The sequence below is a fragment of the Dasypus novemcinctus genome, chromosome X (assembly GCF_030445035.2).
Source record: "Dasypus novemcinctus isolate mDasNov1 chromosome X, mDasNov1.1.hap2, whole genome shotgun sequence".
In the NCBI taxonomy this organism is placed as follows: domain Eukaryota; kingdom Metazoa; phylum Chordata; class Mammalia; order Cingulata; family Dasypodidae; genus Dasypus; species Dasypus novemcinctus.
The window spans coordinates 129426753-129444606 of NC_080704.1; the positions used below are offsets into that span (position 1 = coordinate 129426753).

The following is a 17854-nucleotide window of genomic DNA, read 5'->3' on the forward strand; positions in this document are numbered from 1 at the left end:
ACCAGCAATGGTATGAGGGCTCCGATTTCTCCACATCCTTGCCAACAGATATTATTGTCTGTCTTTTTTATTATAGCCATCTTAAGTGAATGTGAAATGGTTTCTCATTTTGGTTTCAATTTGCATCTTCCTGGTGGCTAATGATGTTGAGTATCTTTTCATGTGCTTATTGGCCATTTATATATCTTTGAAAAATGTTTATTCAGATTCTTTGCCCATATTTCCATTGGGATATTTGTCTTTTTGTTGTTGAGTTGTAAGAGTTTTTTAGGTATTCTGGATACTGGTCCTTATTAGGTAAATGATTTGCAACTAGGGGCATCTTAATGATCCCATATGTCACAAAAATAAGGGACCATCTTCCACCCTTCCTTCCTCAACACATAAAAGTCTCTCAGAATTCTTTTTGTGGAGAACAGGAGCCTGGGGCAATCCAGAACAAGATTGAGATTGTTTACACTGGATAACATCAATAATCTGAGTGACAGCACCAAATAGTGGATTTTGTTTATTTTTCAAATAGTGGAGTTTTAAAGAGAAACCTTACTGCAGACCACAGGAGCTTGTGAGGAGGAACTTGACAGGCCGGCCAGAAGAAGTGTAATGTTCAAGATACACATGTAAACATCCAAACCAATGAGAATTTAAAGTAATCTATTATCTATTAGCCCTGAAATGCACATGGATTAAGTATAAAAGAAACATGAGGTTAATTAAGTCTTAGAGCTTCACAGTGATTGCTCCTTAGCTCTTGGTCCAATGGCATTGCTATGGTTCCATGTTACTCAATATTTATTGAGCCTCTCCTGTATATCAGGTACCGTGCAATATAATGGTTAATTAGTCATAAAACCAAATATAGTCTCGCCCTGCATGTGGCTTAGTCTAGTGTAGGGGTAGGCAAACTTTTACTGTAAGGAGTCAGAGAGTATGTATTTCAAGTTTTGCAGGCCAAGAGGCAAAATCAAGGATATTATGTAGGTACTTATATGACAAAAGAGAAAACAAATTTCCACAGAAGTCTGACAAAATTTAAAATATAATCATAATTGAGTACAATTCTTTTTGTAATACAGGCTGTAGCAGTTTGATATGGTTATGAATTCCAATGCTGGATTATGTTTGTAATCTGATCTGTACCTGGGCCTGATTGAGTTATGATTAGGGCTTTAATTGGGCCACTTCATTAGGGCATTGAGTCCCCGCCCCTTGGTGGGTGGGGACTCACAGATAAAAGGCATGGCAAAGGACAGAGTTGAGGGTTTCTGATGTTGGAGTTTAATGCTGAAGTCTTAAGCTGGAGCTCCGGGAAAAGAGACAGAGCCATTCACCTGATAGTCTATAGCTGACCTTGTGGAGGAACCAGAGGGGCTGAGCCTAGAGGAACCCAGAAAGCCTGAACCCTCACAGACGTCAGCAGACATCTTACTCCAGCATGTGGAAATAGACTTTGATGAGGGAAATAACTTATGCTTTATGACCTGGTAACTGTAAGCTCCTACCCCAAATAAATACCCTTTATAACACCCAGCAGATTTCTGGTGTTTTGGATCAGCACCTCTTTGGCTGACTAATACACAGGCCTACTAATAAGAATGGCATTCTTTTTTGAGGTGGGATAATATTTCACTGAGTGTTTCCTATCACCAAAATCAGTTACAAATATTTATCTGTTAATGCTGATCTGTAATGAGATTTCAGGTACTTCCTCTTTGAAAATGTTTTTTTTCCACACAGATAGGTACTTCCAAATACTGATATCAATTTACAAGCACGTGATTTTAATTGAGCATATTCATCTCTTAGAAAGCATTTATAGAATTCTCTTAGATTCTTCCCTTGATATTCACCTTTTAGCATGTCATTACATTGCAGATTAATCATTTCCAATTGAAATTTAGCTGGAAACTCTTTAATTGCCCAGTTATGTTACTTTTTGAAATATAGAAACGTTCTTTTCACTTGCATCAATGTCTGAAAAATGCCACTAGAACTGTAGTTTGAGCTCAGAAAATGTACCCACTGTAAACTTGTGTGAGAAAGGAGATCCCATTTTTTCTTTTAACTTTGGACGGCACAGGAAGTGATTAAAGTAGCTCAACATTACGCATGATTCAAACATTAGTTGTCGTCAAAATGACTTTACTGCAGTATAAGGTTCACATATAAGTGCTGTTTTGATTTGCAATTTTAGGTTTAATTCATTAAGAAACATTATGAAATCTACAGCAAAAGTTAAAAGCCATTCAGTGTTCAGTTAAGGGTGGTTCTTCTTATTAAGAAAAATGTCAGTCAGCCCTGAGCTAAAAAAAACTCCCAATAAACTTTTCCACTGCTCAGCCATTGAACTCTGCTGGTAGGGAAAGTCAGAATATTCAACTTCTATTTCTGATAAAAATTATTGTAACTGATGGTGTTTAATTCCACGATAGCCAATGAAGTTCACCATCAACACCACTGGTTCATAGCACATGATAGATTGAAATATTTTCCTGCAAAGTACCGTCTATTTAATAATACGATGAATAACCATAGAATTTAAAGAACTTACATTTTCAGAAGCTTTATATACTTGTCCAACTAAGCATTTTTCTAGCCTATCCTTATTTGTAACACATCTTAGCAGATTCTACTTCAGGCTGTACTGATTTAGTATTTTCTTGATTTCTTTGAAAATATTCGCACCACTTTAAACTCAGCATTGACCCCTTAGGTAAACAACTGAGCAGAATCAGCATCATCTGCCAACTCATCTAGAGCCAAGGAAAACCATTTGAAATCACTTGCCTTGTTTATTAATGGACTCTAGACGTTGCTTCCAAAGTCCTCACTCTTTCTCGTCGAAGGCTACTGGTCTGAAACAAGTTGCTTTTCCCTGGGCACATGTCTTCAGTTGCTGCAATAAAACATGATTTAATTAACTCACCATCAGTAAATAGCTTTCCTTGCTCAGTTAACAAAGGAGCCACTCAGAAACATTACTTTGGTTGTTGCCTTGTTTTCATTTTTTAGTTTTGTGAAGAATTCTGCTGATAAGATTTGTTTTACATTTTCTAATTTTTCTGACCATTGCTGTCCTGAGAGTTGGAAATACTGTGATGAGTGCTTAGTCTGGTAGTGTTGATGTAGTATAATCTTTTAGCATAGCTATAGTATCATGCTGTAGAAAACACAATGCTTTGCCATCTAATTAAAAAACCAAATAATCCACACTTCACTTTGAATCAAAAGCATGGCATTCCAAGTCCACTTTACTCATTTTTTTTTCTTGTTTTGACATGATGGGTATGTGCCGATAAAAATTAAAATGCACTGATAAAAAACAATATGGTGACACATACAGCACTCAAAACACCATTGTGTTATAACAGAGTCACTGTAAATTGTAGTGATCTAAGCAGCAGCATGATATGAGATCACCATATAGTCTCCGTCACAGCTACTTAGCTCTGCCACTGTAGTAGAAAAGCAGACATAGACAATAAATAAATGAAAGATTATAGCTGTGTTCCAATAAAATTTTGTTGATGGACATTGAAGTTTGAATTTCATATCATTTTCACTTGTCATTGAGTATTATTGCATATTATTATTTTGATTTTTTCAACCACTGAAAAATATATTTTTAAAAAGTTCATAGCTTGCATGTCCAACAAACAAAAGATTACAGGTAGTGTTGCTGATCTCTAATCTGGTAGATGTGGCTGGTTTGAATTCTCAAGTGCAACATTGTGGCCATGTGTGTAAGTTTTCTCATGCTGCTGTAACAAATTACCACAAACACGTGCCTTAAAACAACACAAATGTATTATCTTGCAGTTCTAGGGTCAGAAATCCAGGATGACTCACTGGTCTAAAGTTGAAGTGTCAGAAGGGCTGGTTCCTTCTGAGGCTCCAACAGAGAATTCAATCTTTGCCTCTTCCAGCTTCTAGAGGCTGCCCACATTCCTTGCCTCCTTGGCTGGTGGCTGCATCACTTCAAGCTCTGCTTCATCATCATATAACCTTCTGTCTGAATTCTGACTCCTTCATCCCTCTTATAATGATCCTTGAGATTACATCAGACCCACCAGATAATCAAAGATAATTCCCCCAGCTCAAAAATCCTTAACTTAATCTCATCTGCAAAGTCCCTTTTGCCATATAATGTATCACAGTCACAGGTTCTAGAGATTAGGGTGTAGGGATTTTTGGGTGGCCATTAGCCTTTGTTTCCTGAATTCAGCAGTTCAGCAGTTAGTGAAAGCCTATGTTCAAGGCCCTACTTTCCCCCTAAGCGTCACTATTTTTCTCTCACTACTCCGCACTCTCTCCCCCTCTCTCCTTGTATCCTAGGAGCTATAGATGGACAGTATACTACTATGTTTGTTGCCTAAAGCACACACTGTGACAACTGTTGGTTCCTGTAAGTGATTCTCTTGACTTCTCTTCTGAGATTATTGGAATTGAGACCTTTTGTTTGTTCTGCTTGCTTGTTTGGCTGTCAAATGATCCTTTATGAAATATTTTCCTTTGTAGTTCTTAACTAAGTGGGCATTCCACTGCACCACTGTTGATGTCATCTATGACCCATATTGCAGGCCAACAGATTGGGCAGTCCCTGGAGTCTCTTTAATCATTCCGGAGAGTTCTCTGACTAAAGATCAGTGCAGCATTTGTAAGGCGACACTGATAATCTCATCGAAAGTGGTATTTTCCTGGTGCTTAATGTTTTTCTGCTTCTTCCTTTCTCTGGGTGATTCCTTAGGGGCTATAATAATCAGGGCAGAGGCAGAAGGTGCCACCTCAGTCTGGGTCTGTGTGATCTGCCTGGTCAGTTTCACTGTAATCCTTAGACCTATCCAGGCACCAGTTGCCTTGGCAATGTCATAACCTTTTTCGGAGACAGACCAAGGGGGCTGATATTGGGGGCCAGGGAAGATATGGCACGACTTCCCCATCTGTGCACCTGGGGTACATGACTTTGATCTTGTTGGGGTCGAATTTGGGCAGTATGGTGATGGTGGCTGGTGTTGGATGAACGCTGCATGCGGAACAATGGAAGAAAGTTGCATCCTGGCCTCCTCCAAGCCTAAAGAGGCATGAAAACCTTTTGATTTGATTTGATTTTGTTTCCTGATTGCCATTTGTATTAAATTTATCAATAGAAGTAGAAACTGTAAAAAGTAAAATTTCTTTGCCTTCACTGGATAACAGAAACAGAGACTCACATTCTCTTAAGGCAGCAAACTATAGTTTATTCTGTCTCTGTCCCAAACCAAATCAGAATCTATTCTGCATTTTGGAATCTTCATGCATGAAATTCCACAATTTCCTGAGACACATATTCCCATATTTTAAAGACCTCCATTTAGGAAAATTCTCAAATCCTTGACTATGAACAACTTGGAATTTCTTATCTTCCCTGGGTTTGCCAAGACCTGTTAAAATTCACAGATGCTTTACTAATACACTTTAAATTTAAAAGGACCTCTCACTTATTGAGCCCTGCTCTTAGGTGGGGGGCAGGGATGCTTGACTGTGAATGGGGGTTATTTCTTCAAGATGGCAAGGTGGGAAGGGGGTGGAAGAAATACTTGGCCAACTGTGCTATAGTTAGTATGTTCTACCCTGATAATCATCTGCGCTGGGGAACAATCTTCTGTATGGTTGCTTGCTATGACAACCCTGCTTCTGACAAGGAATGTGGGGGCACAGTGTTTCTGCAATGCAATTCCATTCTGCTGTCAGTGGATGTGCTCCCCATACTGGTGCCATGGGGGTCCAAAGTGCTTTGATTCATGCTCCTGAGTTAGGTAATCCAAAGAATAAGAGGAAAGGAGTCTCGGAAAACAAATAAGCCTACAATAAACTCCAATACATTGATATCTTTCATTACATTTCAGACATTTCTTCCCAGACCCTTTCATGCTCTCCAGTATAGTACATGTTGCTTCTCAACAGGATGTTTTCAACACATCACTGCCATGTTCAAAGACCTATAAAAGCTGCCTGTTGAGACTAAATTATTCATCCTTGCACGTGAAGGCATTTAATCAATTTCAACTGTTATCAGTTTTCTAAGGTGAGTTCTTATCCATACCCCAGCAAAGAACTTTTCCATTAGCCAAGTGAATCTGCCCACTATTCTCAGAATATGATTTAGCTCCAAGCCTTAAGCATGCCATTGCCCTCATATAAACTGCCTGAATTTCTCTCCTAAGCCCTCCTCTCATCTCTTTTGAGATAAAATCAAAATAGACCCTTTTCAGCAGAATAACAGCTATACATGGCAGGGAAAGCATAGAGAAACTGAGAGGTGATAAACTTTTGTTTGTTATTTTATTATTATTATTGGAATAATGAAAATGCTCTAAAAATGATAGAAATGATGAATGCACAACTATGTGATTATACTGAATACCAGTGATTGTACACTTTGAATGGACTTATGCTTTATTAATAAGTATCAATACAATTGATTTTAAAAATAGACCTGTTTCAGGAAGCTTGTCATGACCCCACCAGACCGATGATTCCTCTGTTTGTGGATTCACTTGCTTCTACTGTGTATCTTGCTGGGGTAGGCAGAATTTTAAGATCCATTCCCCCTCCTGAGATTCTCAGCCCCTGACCTACAAACACCTTCTCCAAGTTACTCAATCAAACACTAATCTAGGTGCTGCTGTGAAGGAATTTTGCAGATGTAATCAAGGTCCCAAATCAGTTGATTTTAAGATAGGCAGATTATCTGGGGTGGGCCTGCCCTAAACAGACAAGGCTTTAAAATAGCTTGGGCTCTTCCTGGAGAAAGCTCCAAAGCATGAAAATAATTCAATAAGTGAGAAATTCTCTGTTGCTTATTTTGAAGATGGTGGAGGCCATGTGGCCAGGAATGTGTGTGGCCTCTAGAAACTGAGTGTGACCCTCAGTTGACAGCCAGTGAGGAAATGGAGTCCTCAGTCCCACAACAGCAAGGAACTGAATTTGGCCCATAACCTGTGGTAATTTGTTATGCAGCAATAGAAAATGGGTACACTTTCTTTTGAAGAGCTCACTTTTATTGATTTCATATGTATGTATCACTACCCCAAGTTCCTAGATGAGAAGAAAAGGCCATTTTATCATTTATTTTTATACCCCTTCACCATCACAGCCATAACATGATGCCATTAGGGAGACTTGCCTTACCTGATGTGTTGAAGTTCATGGGAGATATAAATTTTCCTTGGTCATGAAGGTTACTGTTGCTATGCAGCAGCTACTAGAATTACTACCATTGTCCAATGCCTCCTGCCTCCTAGGTCATAAGCAAATTTCGGCACACCTGATATCTTCTGGAATCTTTACCTGATTTCCCACCAGTCCCATGAACTCAGTCCCAAAATTTCCCCTCCTGAACCTGTTCCTTCTCCTGTTAATGCTATCTTCTAATTCTGTTAGAATTCTGTTAATGGCATCTTCAAACCCCCAGTTAACTTGGGGCTTAGAGCTTCAGCCATTGTTGACTCCTTCCTCTTTCTCACTCCCACATTCAATCTGTTTCCAATTTCTCTCCATTTATCCCCTCATCTCTATTTTTATTGTCACTGCCTGGTTCAATATTTCTCACCTAGCTCCTGCAAGATTCTACTAGCTGCTCTCCTGGGACCAGTCTCTGACTAAGCGTTCCCATGCACAGCTCTAGTCATGTCACTTTCCTCTCATTCCAAGGAATCCATTAACTTGGCACTTAAAACTCTACAACTTCACCCAAACGGGCTGTTGTCATATCTTCTGTAATTCTTAAATGTGTATTTTTCCTACCTTGCAAGTTATATTGGATTGACTCTTTAAAACTCTTACTGTTTTTGCAGGTCCACTACTAACTGTGACCCTTCCGGCAACTTGCAGCTTTTCCACGTGCATCTTACTGCCAGTTTTGCTTGAATCCCAGCACCCTTCTAATTCTCTGCAGTTGGATATTCTCATACTTTGGACCTTTCGCAACATATAGAAGCCACTTGGCTTGTTGAGCTGCCAAGGAGAAATGTGGTTCCAGAGCCAAGTTGTGAGCTAAAATCCCATTCTGCTCGCCTTAAGCTCTCGTTTCCCCCCACCCCCGAACAACACCGTTGTTATTTTGCTTTGGGACAATCATTGGGCTAGGGACTCTAGTCCTGGCCCACAACTCCCTTCCATGGTCACGGCAGATTCGTTCTTTTGATTTTCAGTTTTTTAACCCAGGGCCTATCTTCCTGTATCTGTAGTGGGTGTGCAGCTAGATTTCCCACTTTTTGAGAACTGATTTTGCCCCTGCCCACTCCTTCCTCTTCCAGTTTGGAGTTTTTTATCTTCTCTTCCCAGTCATAATGAGCACTTTACTAAATGGTCTTGAGAGAGAGATGGTTGAGAGAGAGACAGACAGAGAGACAGAGACAGAGAGACGGAGAGAGATGCTTCCCAGAGAGAAAGAAATGCTTCCCAGGGTTCGCTTAGCACTGGCCGGTGGAGATGGAACCCATTCCACCAGTGAGCCCTAGTGAATTACAGGCTTTCATTTGTCCCCACAGTAGCTTGCCTCTCCACCTCGCCACCATCCCGGCCCTCCCTTCCTCCTGCCGGGGTTTAATAACCTGAGCAACTTTCCTTCCACACCTATCCCCCCACCGCTTTCGTCTTGGTACTGCCTGCCCGGTGTGAGGTGCTCCGGTCACCCCTCTCTTTCCCTTCAGGTTGGTTCAGCCCCGGTCTACTCCGGGGTGGTGCTTAGTCGGCGCCAGACCGACCCTAGACTTCGCCGAGGCAGTGCAGTTCCTCTGGGTGCTTCCTCCTCGGCTTCTCCGTCTTCTTCTTCGTCTTCCTCGGCCTCCTTACCCTCCGCGGGGCCCAGAGACCCTGGTGTATGCTCCAGCCCTGACCCCACCAGAGACATGTCCACCCCGGCTCGGCGGCGCCTCATGCGGGACTTCAAGAGGTAAAAGCCGAGCTGGGGAGCCGGGGCCGGGGGCTGCCCGCCGGGGCACCGGGCGGGTCCCGACGCGGGGCGGGTGGGGTCGGGGGGCCGCCGCTAGCCGCCGCTGGCCTGAGGGGGCCCCTGTTTGTCTCCCGGAAGGTTGCAGGAGGATCCTCCGGCTGGAGTCAGCGGGGCCCCATCCGAGAACAACATCATGGTTTGGAACGCGGTCATTTTCGGGTGAGACTGCGTTCCCGGCGGTGGCGAGAGCTGGGGAACTCGAGCTGGCTCACTCTGCTCTCCAGTACAGGCCCCTTACGAAGGCGGAGGGTAAAGAGGAAAATGTGCGGGGCTGGCGGGGCCTAGGCGCCTCCCTGGAGCCTGTGCCTCGATTAGCTCGGTTCCCGCTGCTAGGGGAACCGTCGGGGGTTCTACGGGGGGCGGGGCGGGGGAGTGGTGGCGGTTTGGCTCGGCGGCCTGCACTGTCTCCAAGCCCCAAGCACCCATTTGCAGCGGCTTTCCGACCCAGGAAACCGATGGACGGTGGTTTGCCAAAGGCGGAGATGGCAGCGCTTGGAATAGCCACCCCCCAAGGATGGACTAGGGAGAAGGGAGCCCCTTAATCGGGTACTGACTGTGTTCCCCCTCTGTTGCAGGCCTGAAGGGACCCCGTTTGAGGATGGTAAGAGAGAGTTTCTTTTACCCACCTTTCAGGAGCCTGGTCATCTGGGGAAAGGCTTCCCAGTCATGCTGGAAGTGCCTCGTACTTAGGAACCTGCCTCTCCCCTAACCTCTGCTTACTAAAGGCTTGACTGGAATCCAGTATATGGCAGGTTATCCTGCCTATTGGGCGCTTGGCCTGAACTGCACTCTTTTCTTTCTTTCTTCTCTTTAAAAAAAAAAATCGGGATAAGGCGGTGACATTTTAAAAGGAGCACCCTTGCACTGAGCTAAAGGATTGTTCAAGGTTTGGACTGTAGTCCTGCTAAATTCAGCTCCCCTTCGAGTTAGCATACTCCCAACCAGTTGCTGAAAGTAGAGATCCTAGAGACCATCTGCTTCGGAATTCTACCCTACCCCTAAGGGTAGGAACGGTATTCAGCAGGTGCTTAGTAGGTGGTGGCTGGATGTTAAATGGATGCAAGAATCACTTGCACACAAGTATCTGGTTTCTGCAATCTGGTATTGAATGCCTGTCAATCTCACTGCTCTGAGATGATCTTTACTGGCACCTTTAATGGCCAGTTTGAGCATGCTGGTGTTTCTTATTTTCCAATGAATTTTCAGTGTGTGCTTTTATTAAGATTTTATGGTCAGCAATCTCAAAGCAGCTTTAGAATTGAGGTTAGCCTTAATGTTCGTTCTTGACCAGTGTCCAGCCTACTTAAAGGTACCACATGTACCAATAATTTGTTATACTTACATAGTTTTTAATTGACTTAGGTTTACTTTTTTTAAAAAGTGCGCTAATTGCATTAAGATTTTTTAAATTTTTTTTTTTTTTGAGATAATTATAGATTCATGTGCAGGTGTAGAAAGAATTACAGAGAGATGCTGCATACCCTTCAGTCCTCCCCTGCACCCTTTGATAACATCTTGAATGACTATACTGCAACATTACAACTACAATAATACAGTTACAACCAGGAAGTTTCACATTAACTCAGTTGTGTGTGTGTATAGTTGTTAATTGCTTTTTGAAAGTTTAATACATTTGAAACATCATTAAAAGTTTTTGAACTACCAATTGACATCGTTCTACTCATGAAATTCTTTAATACTTGAAGTTTTTTTTTTTTTAAGAAAAGGATCATTCTGTTGTTTTTTTCTCAATGATTTATCTTCCTTTGGTCATGTAGCACTTGATAAACATGCATATAACTCAGTTTGAAGGTGGGAACAAAAACATGTCTGCAAACTACTTAGTACATATTTATGTTGCCAAGGTGAATTGCTTTTTGATGGTACCGGTCTCCAAAATGTTATGAGGTAGGTCAATGTCAGCCAATTCTATATTTTGTCTCAAATGCTCAAATTTCCTTAGAAAACTATAGACAGTCACATGAATACTTTTGCCTCCTCTCTACCTTCATCCCCCCCACCCCACCCCAGGGAAATATCACTGCTTTTCAGTGCTGTAATGAAATGACAGCAGGAGAGTGATTCTAAAGGCATCCTACTTTGATGCAGTTAATCATTTGAACTGATACGTATGTAGCAAGAGCTAGCTAGACTTAATTCTCCTCTACTAGATTGCCATCTAGTTCTTTATACCTAAGCTTTATGTGCAGATTAACTGTGTATTTGCTTTAGCTTTAGTAGGCTTGGTGTTCATTAGCTTCTTTTTTCCTCCTTTTACTCAGACTGCTTTGTGCTGGGCACAGCTTTATTAATAGTGCATCATTTTGCTGGGGGTTGGCTACTTAAATGTTTTGAGGGTGCTTCTCTTATTTTAAGTGGTATGAATTGAAAAGGTACTTATGGAGTCCATTATCTACCTGGACCTTCCCCTTGACATTACTGGCTCTTTTTTTTTTTTTTTGATGATGTATCTCGCCATCCTTGTGTTGCTGAAAGGAATTACTCAAGCTAAATGACAGTACCCTTTATGATTCATTCTGTTGAACAGTCTGATATCTATGGATACTTCCTCAGGCGTCTAACACTTGTGGCTATATAAAAAAAATTTTGACTTTTTTTTTTTTTGAACACTCCTTATTTACAGTAAGGGAAATTACTGGAAAAGATGGATTAGGGACAAGTGGCATAGTTGATTTTGCTCTTTCCAATGTATTCTATGAATTAGTCCCCAAAGTGCTTTTGCTTCTTCCTTGAAAGCCATTTGTAGTGGGAGTTTGTAGAAAGGTCAGGCCCTAATTAAAGATATGAAAGCTCAACAAAAGGAACTCTGAAAGGTATTTTGCTCTAACTTCACATACTTGAAGTAAGAGGAATATGTTCCCAGGAGCTTACACTGTCAAACAAAACACTGAGGGAAAATGCTTCCTCATCAAAATAATTTGGTATATATATGGAACATAAAGTTATGGAATATAATATTCTTCATCACATCATCTAAATTTAAAAGAAAGATTAAGGTATTAATATTTGCTTTTCTTAATAGATGTACTCTTAAGAATTTGGATGTAAATCTTTTTAAAAATGAATCAATTAAAATCCACTAAGAGTGTTCTTAAGGTAAATAAATCCTGTGATGAAGAATATTAGGGTATTTTAAAAGTCAAAATTTTCAGTCATCAAAATAAATTTAAGTACATAATAAATTTAAGTTCTGATGGACTACAGTATATTTGTCCATTCCATAATATTTTACTGTCCTTATAATACATTTATCTTCAAATCTAGCACTCAGGAGAAAATAGTTTAGAATATAATATGCCCCTATATATTGCATTTTTGATTACTCTGAAACTTGAGGACAATGTTCTTGCCAAGGATAACTCTATTAGTAATTTGTTTCCTATGAACTTGCTAATAGGAAACAAACTTTTTTATATTGTTCTACATAATCTAGCAGTAGAATGGTTATAGTATGCTCTTTCTTTCTTAGACAGTGACAAGCCTGTTAAAGGAAGCAAGAAGGAAATAAATGTCTAACTCTGAAGGAACCAGTAACAAATTATACTTTACCTCAAGTATGGTTTATTGTATTAGAATAAGTACTTTATTAAAAGAACCGCAGTAATTACAGTGGAATGGGCATTACCTTATACCAGATACTGTGCTGCCTGATTCCTTAAGTTTACTTGAAGAGATTTCTGTCAGGAAAGAAAACCTTGCCTGGTCTTTTTCTTAAATTTATTAAACACAATTAAAAATAACATTTTGAAGAATATAAACCCCCCAAACCACAACATCCTACAGTGCTTGCGTTCCAGTTTATCCATTCCTTATAAATAGATCCTAAAAGCTAGTATGCTGTAGGGCCTCTTGCTACCTTAGGTTGCACATATTCAAGAAAAATAAATTCATTTCAATAGTAGCCTGAACAGACATCATTAGAAAAGTTTTCTGGAGACATGAATGCAATCTAATGCAAATAATTATTTCATCCATTAATTCCTTTCATTGGTGTGAATAATTGAGTTGTTATAGTGAAATACCTTGTGAGTCACTTATGGGTTTGAGAGCAGGTTTAGTTTTTTTTTAGCTTAAATTTATGTTTTTCATTAGAATGACTGTTACATGAAAAGGAACCAGTGAACACGTAATTATTCACCTTCTATCCTGGGGGTAGCATATCATAAGATTTTTAAAATATTGTGATTATTGATTTGTATTTTGGGCATTGGTTTTTTAACCTTTGTGCTTTCATCCTTTCTAGTCCATTTTAAAAATCACTGGAGAGTTTTAAGATGGCAGCTGACTAAAATAGGCCTTTGAGGTCTGTCAGTCTTCTAAAGGAAGAAGGCCCAATTTTGGCCCCAGTTTCTCGTCATTTTATTTTAAGGATGCTTTCAAAATGTACAGTGGCTAAAGTTATCCTGCAGGCAGTAATTTCAAGTTTAAGATGGCTGTCTTTAAGTTTGGGGGAGAATAGTGGCAAAAAAAATCACCTCTGTTTGGATGGTGGTTTTTAAAATATCTGTCCGTTTTTGGAGCAATTCCTGGAAATGTAGCTATTACCTGGTCTCTCTCTTTACCTTACCTCTTTGAATTATTTCACTTAACACATTTTTTACAAAGTTACGTAGAATTAAAAACATAAAGTACTGTTGAATAAAGTGATATATTTTCTTAAGCTTTTCTTTTCTAACTACAGGAACATTTAAGCTTACAATAGAATTCACTGAAGAATATCCGAATAAACCACCTACAGTTAGATTTGTCTCTAAGATGTTTCATCCAAATGGCAAGTATCACTTTTACTACAGTATTTTAAAGTACCACAGTGTTTATTATGGAGGTATTCCACATTTCTGTTTATTTGCCTGAAATACCTGAGTACTCGTTTAGCTCTCTTGCTTTTTCCTAAAAGCTGACCTCATTCATGGTGATCTCTTGCAGTCTGGATCTGTAGTATTAGCACTGAAGCAGGAAAGGTACCCTCCTTTTGCTAAGAGCTTCCTGATTTTGATGATCTTTATTTGCTTGTTAAACAATATAAGGATGTTCTTGACGTTTGCTTTTAATGTTAAGCAAGATTGGGGTAATACTGTGTTGTAATTTGTTTCATTAGTGTTTAGAGTGGGTTTTAAACTTTGGGTGGGTATCAAAGTTCCCATGGAACATTACAAAAATACAGACACCCTGACCCTATTTCAGACCTACTATCAGATTTGTGGTTAAGGGCCACGTATAGAGTTTGTTGGAAAAGTGCCACAGGTGATTCTAATTTACCATTTTGCTTTTTTTTTTTTTTTAAATAGTAGTAAGCCTAAGCACACTTATCTTTTATTCAGATTTAAAAAATAATGTCCAGGGTATCCGATATTATCTTTATGCCAAAGTGAAACCTTATGAACTCTGAACTATCTTTTGGGTGTTGTTTCAGACAGGAGTTATAGTTTACAAATGTGGTAGAATGCATTTCCCACAAATCTATGGATGGCTAAGGACTGTTAGAAAATGTGTATGGTTTCCTTCGTAGTAGGGCAGTCTTTTCAGAAGAATGTACACTAAGTATCTTGCAGTTTTATACTGATCACATTTGATATTCTCTAATGATACTGATTATTACACTAGTAATGGTTATGACTCATCTTTTTCAGGAAGTTAATTGGGAAGTAGCCTAGGAATCTTTTTCAACTTCAAAAGCAAAGTATTCTTGACTATAATGATAAAACCTTAATGGTTTTATGTCTAACCTACTTCTGTGTTCTTAGTCTATGCAGATGGTAGTATATGTCTGGACATACTTCAGAACCGCTGGAGTCCAACCTATGATGTGTCTTCCATTTTAACATCCATACAGGTGAATTTTCCTTAATGTTCCTAACTATGGCTTCTGATATATTTATATTAGCAATTGAATTGTTTTTGAAAGTTATAATAGACTTTTTTTTTTTGGTCAAAGCTTATTTACTATATAGATAAAAAGGTAGTTCATTAAGACCCAAACCACCAGAAAACATTTTATATATATTTTCCTAGCTACTAATAGATCAATGTAATTCTAAATAAGTGTGCTAAAGAGAACAAACTTAGCTGTTCCTCAGGACAAGTCAGTTAAGGATCATTACCTTATAAAATAGCTGTGTTTGTTCTGAATACTTTTTTTTTTTTTTGCATCGATGAACTCAACACTTTAAAAATTTTCTCTGTAGTCTCTATTGGATGAACCTAATCCCAATAGTCCAGCAAATAGCCAGGCTGCTCAGCTGTACCAGGAGAACAAGCGAGAATATGAAAAGCGTGTTTCTGCAATAGTAGAACAGAGCTGGCGCGACTGTTGACCCGGGTGCAGCAAACGAAGAGGGTGGTCAGAAGAAAAATTATATATGATGTGTTTGTTACCTTCCTATTCCTCAGTATCATTACATTTACTTTATTAAAAACAAAATAGCTGTTGTACTGTTTCCATCTTCCCTTGCCAAGCTTTCCTACCCCTTCTATCCTCTCCTTGAACATCAGAAAACATCCTCTATGAATTCAAATGTACTGTACCTGGGTTACTTGCAAAACTTGCTAATGTTTAATTCCCTTTTCTGTGGTATTTCACCTCCAGTTTTAGGGCAGTATTGTGTTACTGTACTTTACACTAAGCTTTTAAAATGAATTGTTACACAAGTGGTGCTTATGCATATCTTGATGACCAGAATGTTATTTTTAACAAAATGATTGCTGAAGTGTTTCGTCCTGGCTCTTCCTTCACTTGTATTGGATTTCCAAGTGAATGTGTGTGGAATACAGCTTCCAGACAATAGGGAAGCAAATCCATATACACATCCATTTTGGAAGGGCAATGGAGGCTAAAATTCTTGTGGTACTAAGATATAGCCAAAATTTGGAAGGACTCAGCAAAAGGAGTGCAGCAATTGTAGTCAACAGTCATATACTCTCTCCTTGTCAGATCGTGACTGGACGTATCCATGCTAAGTTTCAGAATACCTTTGTTTTCTGGGTTTTTGCTTTTTAAAGAGGTGTGGGAGCAGAGGAATGGAAACAAAATCATTAGATTTTAAGCTAGGGAAAGGTGGAGATCCTTTACTCTTTTTAAAGGAGCAGTGCTGCCCTAGAAAAATAAGCTTATAATCCCCCATCTTTTTTCCCGAGTTTTAATTAACCCAAGGAAGGGAGCATATCTGTGGCAAACTATTTTCCACTTAAATCCTGAGTTCACACTGCATGCTTTAGTTAGTTCCTTCTCTTTCAGCATTACAAAGTCCTTAAAGTCAACGTCTGCAATCTTTCTTTGGGTATTTATACTTTTAGATATACAGTACCTTTAAGTAGCAGTGTGGGATGAGGCTTGTAAATGTTTTTATGTTCTATTGTTATTTTTTTGTGTGTTTCTCACTCTTTTAAATCTAACTTTGCACAAGTAACCCATGTAAAAAATGTACATTTTTCAAAGTTGTAAATAAAAATAACATTAAAATTTTGTAGTCAAGGTACAATTATATTTTCACTCAGTGTGAATTTACAGTTTTACATTCTTATTAGAATCTCATATCCACACATTTCCCACCTTAAACATTGTGATAAAAGGACAAATTAACATTGTAATAAAAGGACAAATACTGATTCTAGGAGTGGAAAACAGATACTGTTGGGGAGAACTTTTTTTTTCTTTTCAGCCACAAATGTTAGTTTCTTTTTATTTTAACATTTTAACAGATTGAAACTATTAAAACAAAGTCGGTATATTATGGTCAACGAAAGGAATGAAACTTTGATAAGGGGAGAATAAACAAATCAAGATATTTCCTAGAGCCCTCAGAGACCAAGCCCTAGCTTAACAAATGGTACCAAACTATTATGAAATGGTGTTTTAAATCCCATATAAAGTTTGGGAGGTATCTGTAATCATCTTGTTACAAACAAAACTGCTTTCTTCTGAGAAGCAGCCCAGCTCATTTTAAAAAGGACAGTTTGTGAATTTCACCTCTTGGCACTTGTTTTGGGTGATAAATGAAATTAAGCTAAGTCCTTATGGTGCTTGTATCCCACTCTGACTTTGAGATGTAGTATGAAAGTAACCTCACTGTACGGGAGTTCAGCCTACACTGAAGACCACATTAATTGGTTTGCTTCATCCAAGAGCAATTTCCTTAAGTGTGCTTAATATATTCCCTCAGTTTTTTTTTTTTTTGCCTCAAGGTAGAACCAGATTAAATTAGTCTTTAGTTGGTGGATGAGTTTTACATTAACTTTTTCATCCCAGTGCGACCAAATACCTTAAATATTTTGATACTGTCAAGCATACTTGGAAAAATTTAAGGTGAGATCGGGAACAGAGAAATTTAATAATACCTTTATCTTTTGTACACCTCCTGAGAAACACTATTTCCAGTCTCTTTTATGAGATAACCCTTTTTAAACCTCAGGATAGATGGGCTGAGCATCATGCCCATGATCTAAGGCACCACAAACCATTCATTTGAATGCAGAACACTAATTTGCCTTTTTCCTTTAAATTTTTCATAAATACCACAGGCCACCTGCATATAGGAATTATAACAAAGTTAACTATAATGGATATGAGAGGTCCCTTCTCGAATGGCAGATTTGAACTTGACGTCAATTCTGCACCTGCTGATGTTGGGAAGGGGCTATGATGAAGAACCAAAGTTGTAATTAGAGTCCTTTATTTTAGGACCCATCACCAGCTTCAGGAGTTATTCATAGCAAAGTGAATGCATTGTATACTACTGAAAAAAAAGAATCCCAATGAAATGCATGAAATTTCCATTCATTTTGCAATCAAAGGAGCGGGAAAAAATCTCAAAAGCAGATCTAACTCAATGCTGTATTTAA

The 17854-nt window shown here is 39.0% G+C and overlaps 1 protein-coding gene across 1 annotated transcript; it reads left to right on the top strand.

Annotated features, from left to right (window-relative positions):
- Nucleotides 1-8716: 8716 nt before the first annotated feature.
- On the top strand, nucleotides 8717-16475 carry UBE2A (ubiquitin conjugating enzyme E2 A). The gene is made up of 6 exons (XM_058291364.2): nucleotides 8717-8935; nucleotides 9074-9154; nucleotides 9571-9596; nucleotides 13698-13787; nucleotides 14761-14849; nucleotides 15202-16475. Exons 1-6 carry the CDS (start codon nucleotides 8892-8894, stop codon nucleotides 15328-15330), a joined length of 459 nt encoding a protein of 152 aa, XP_058147347.1. The 5' UTR covers nucleotides 8717-8891; the 3' UTR covers nucleotides 15331-16475.
- The last annotated feature ends 1379 nt before the right edge of the window (nucleotides 16476-17854 follow it).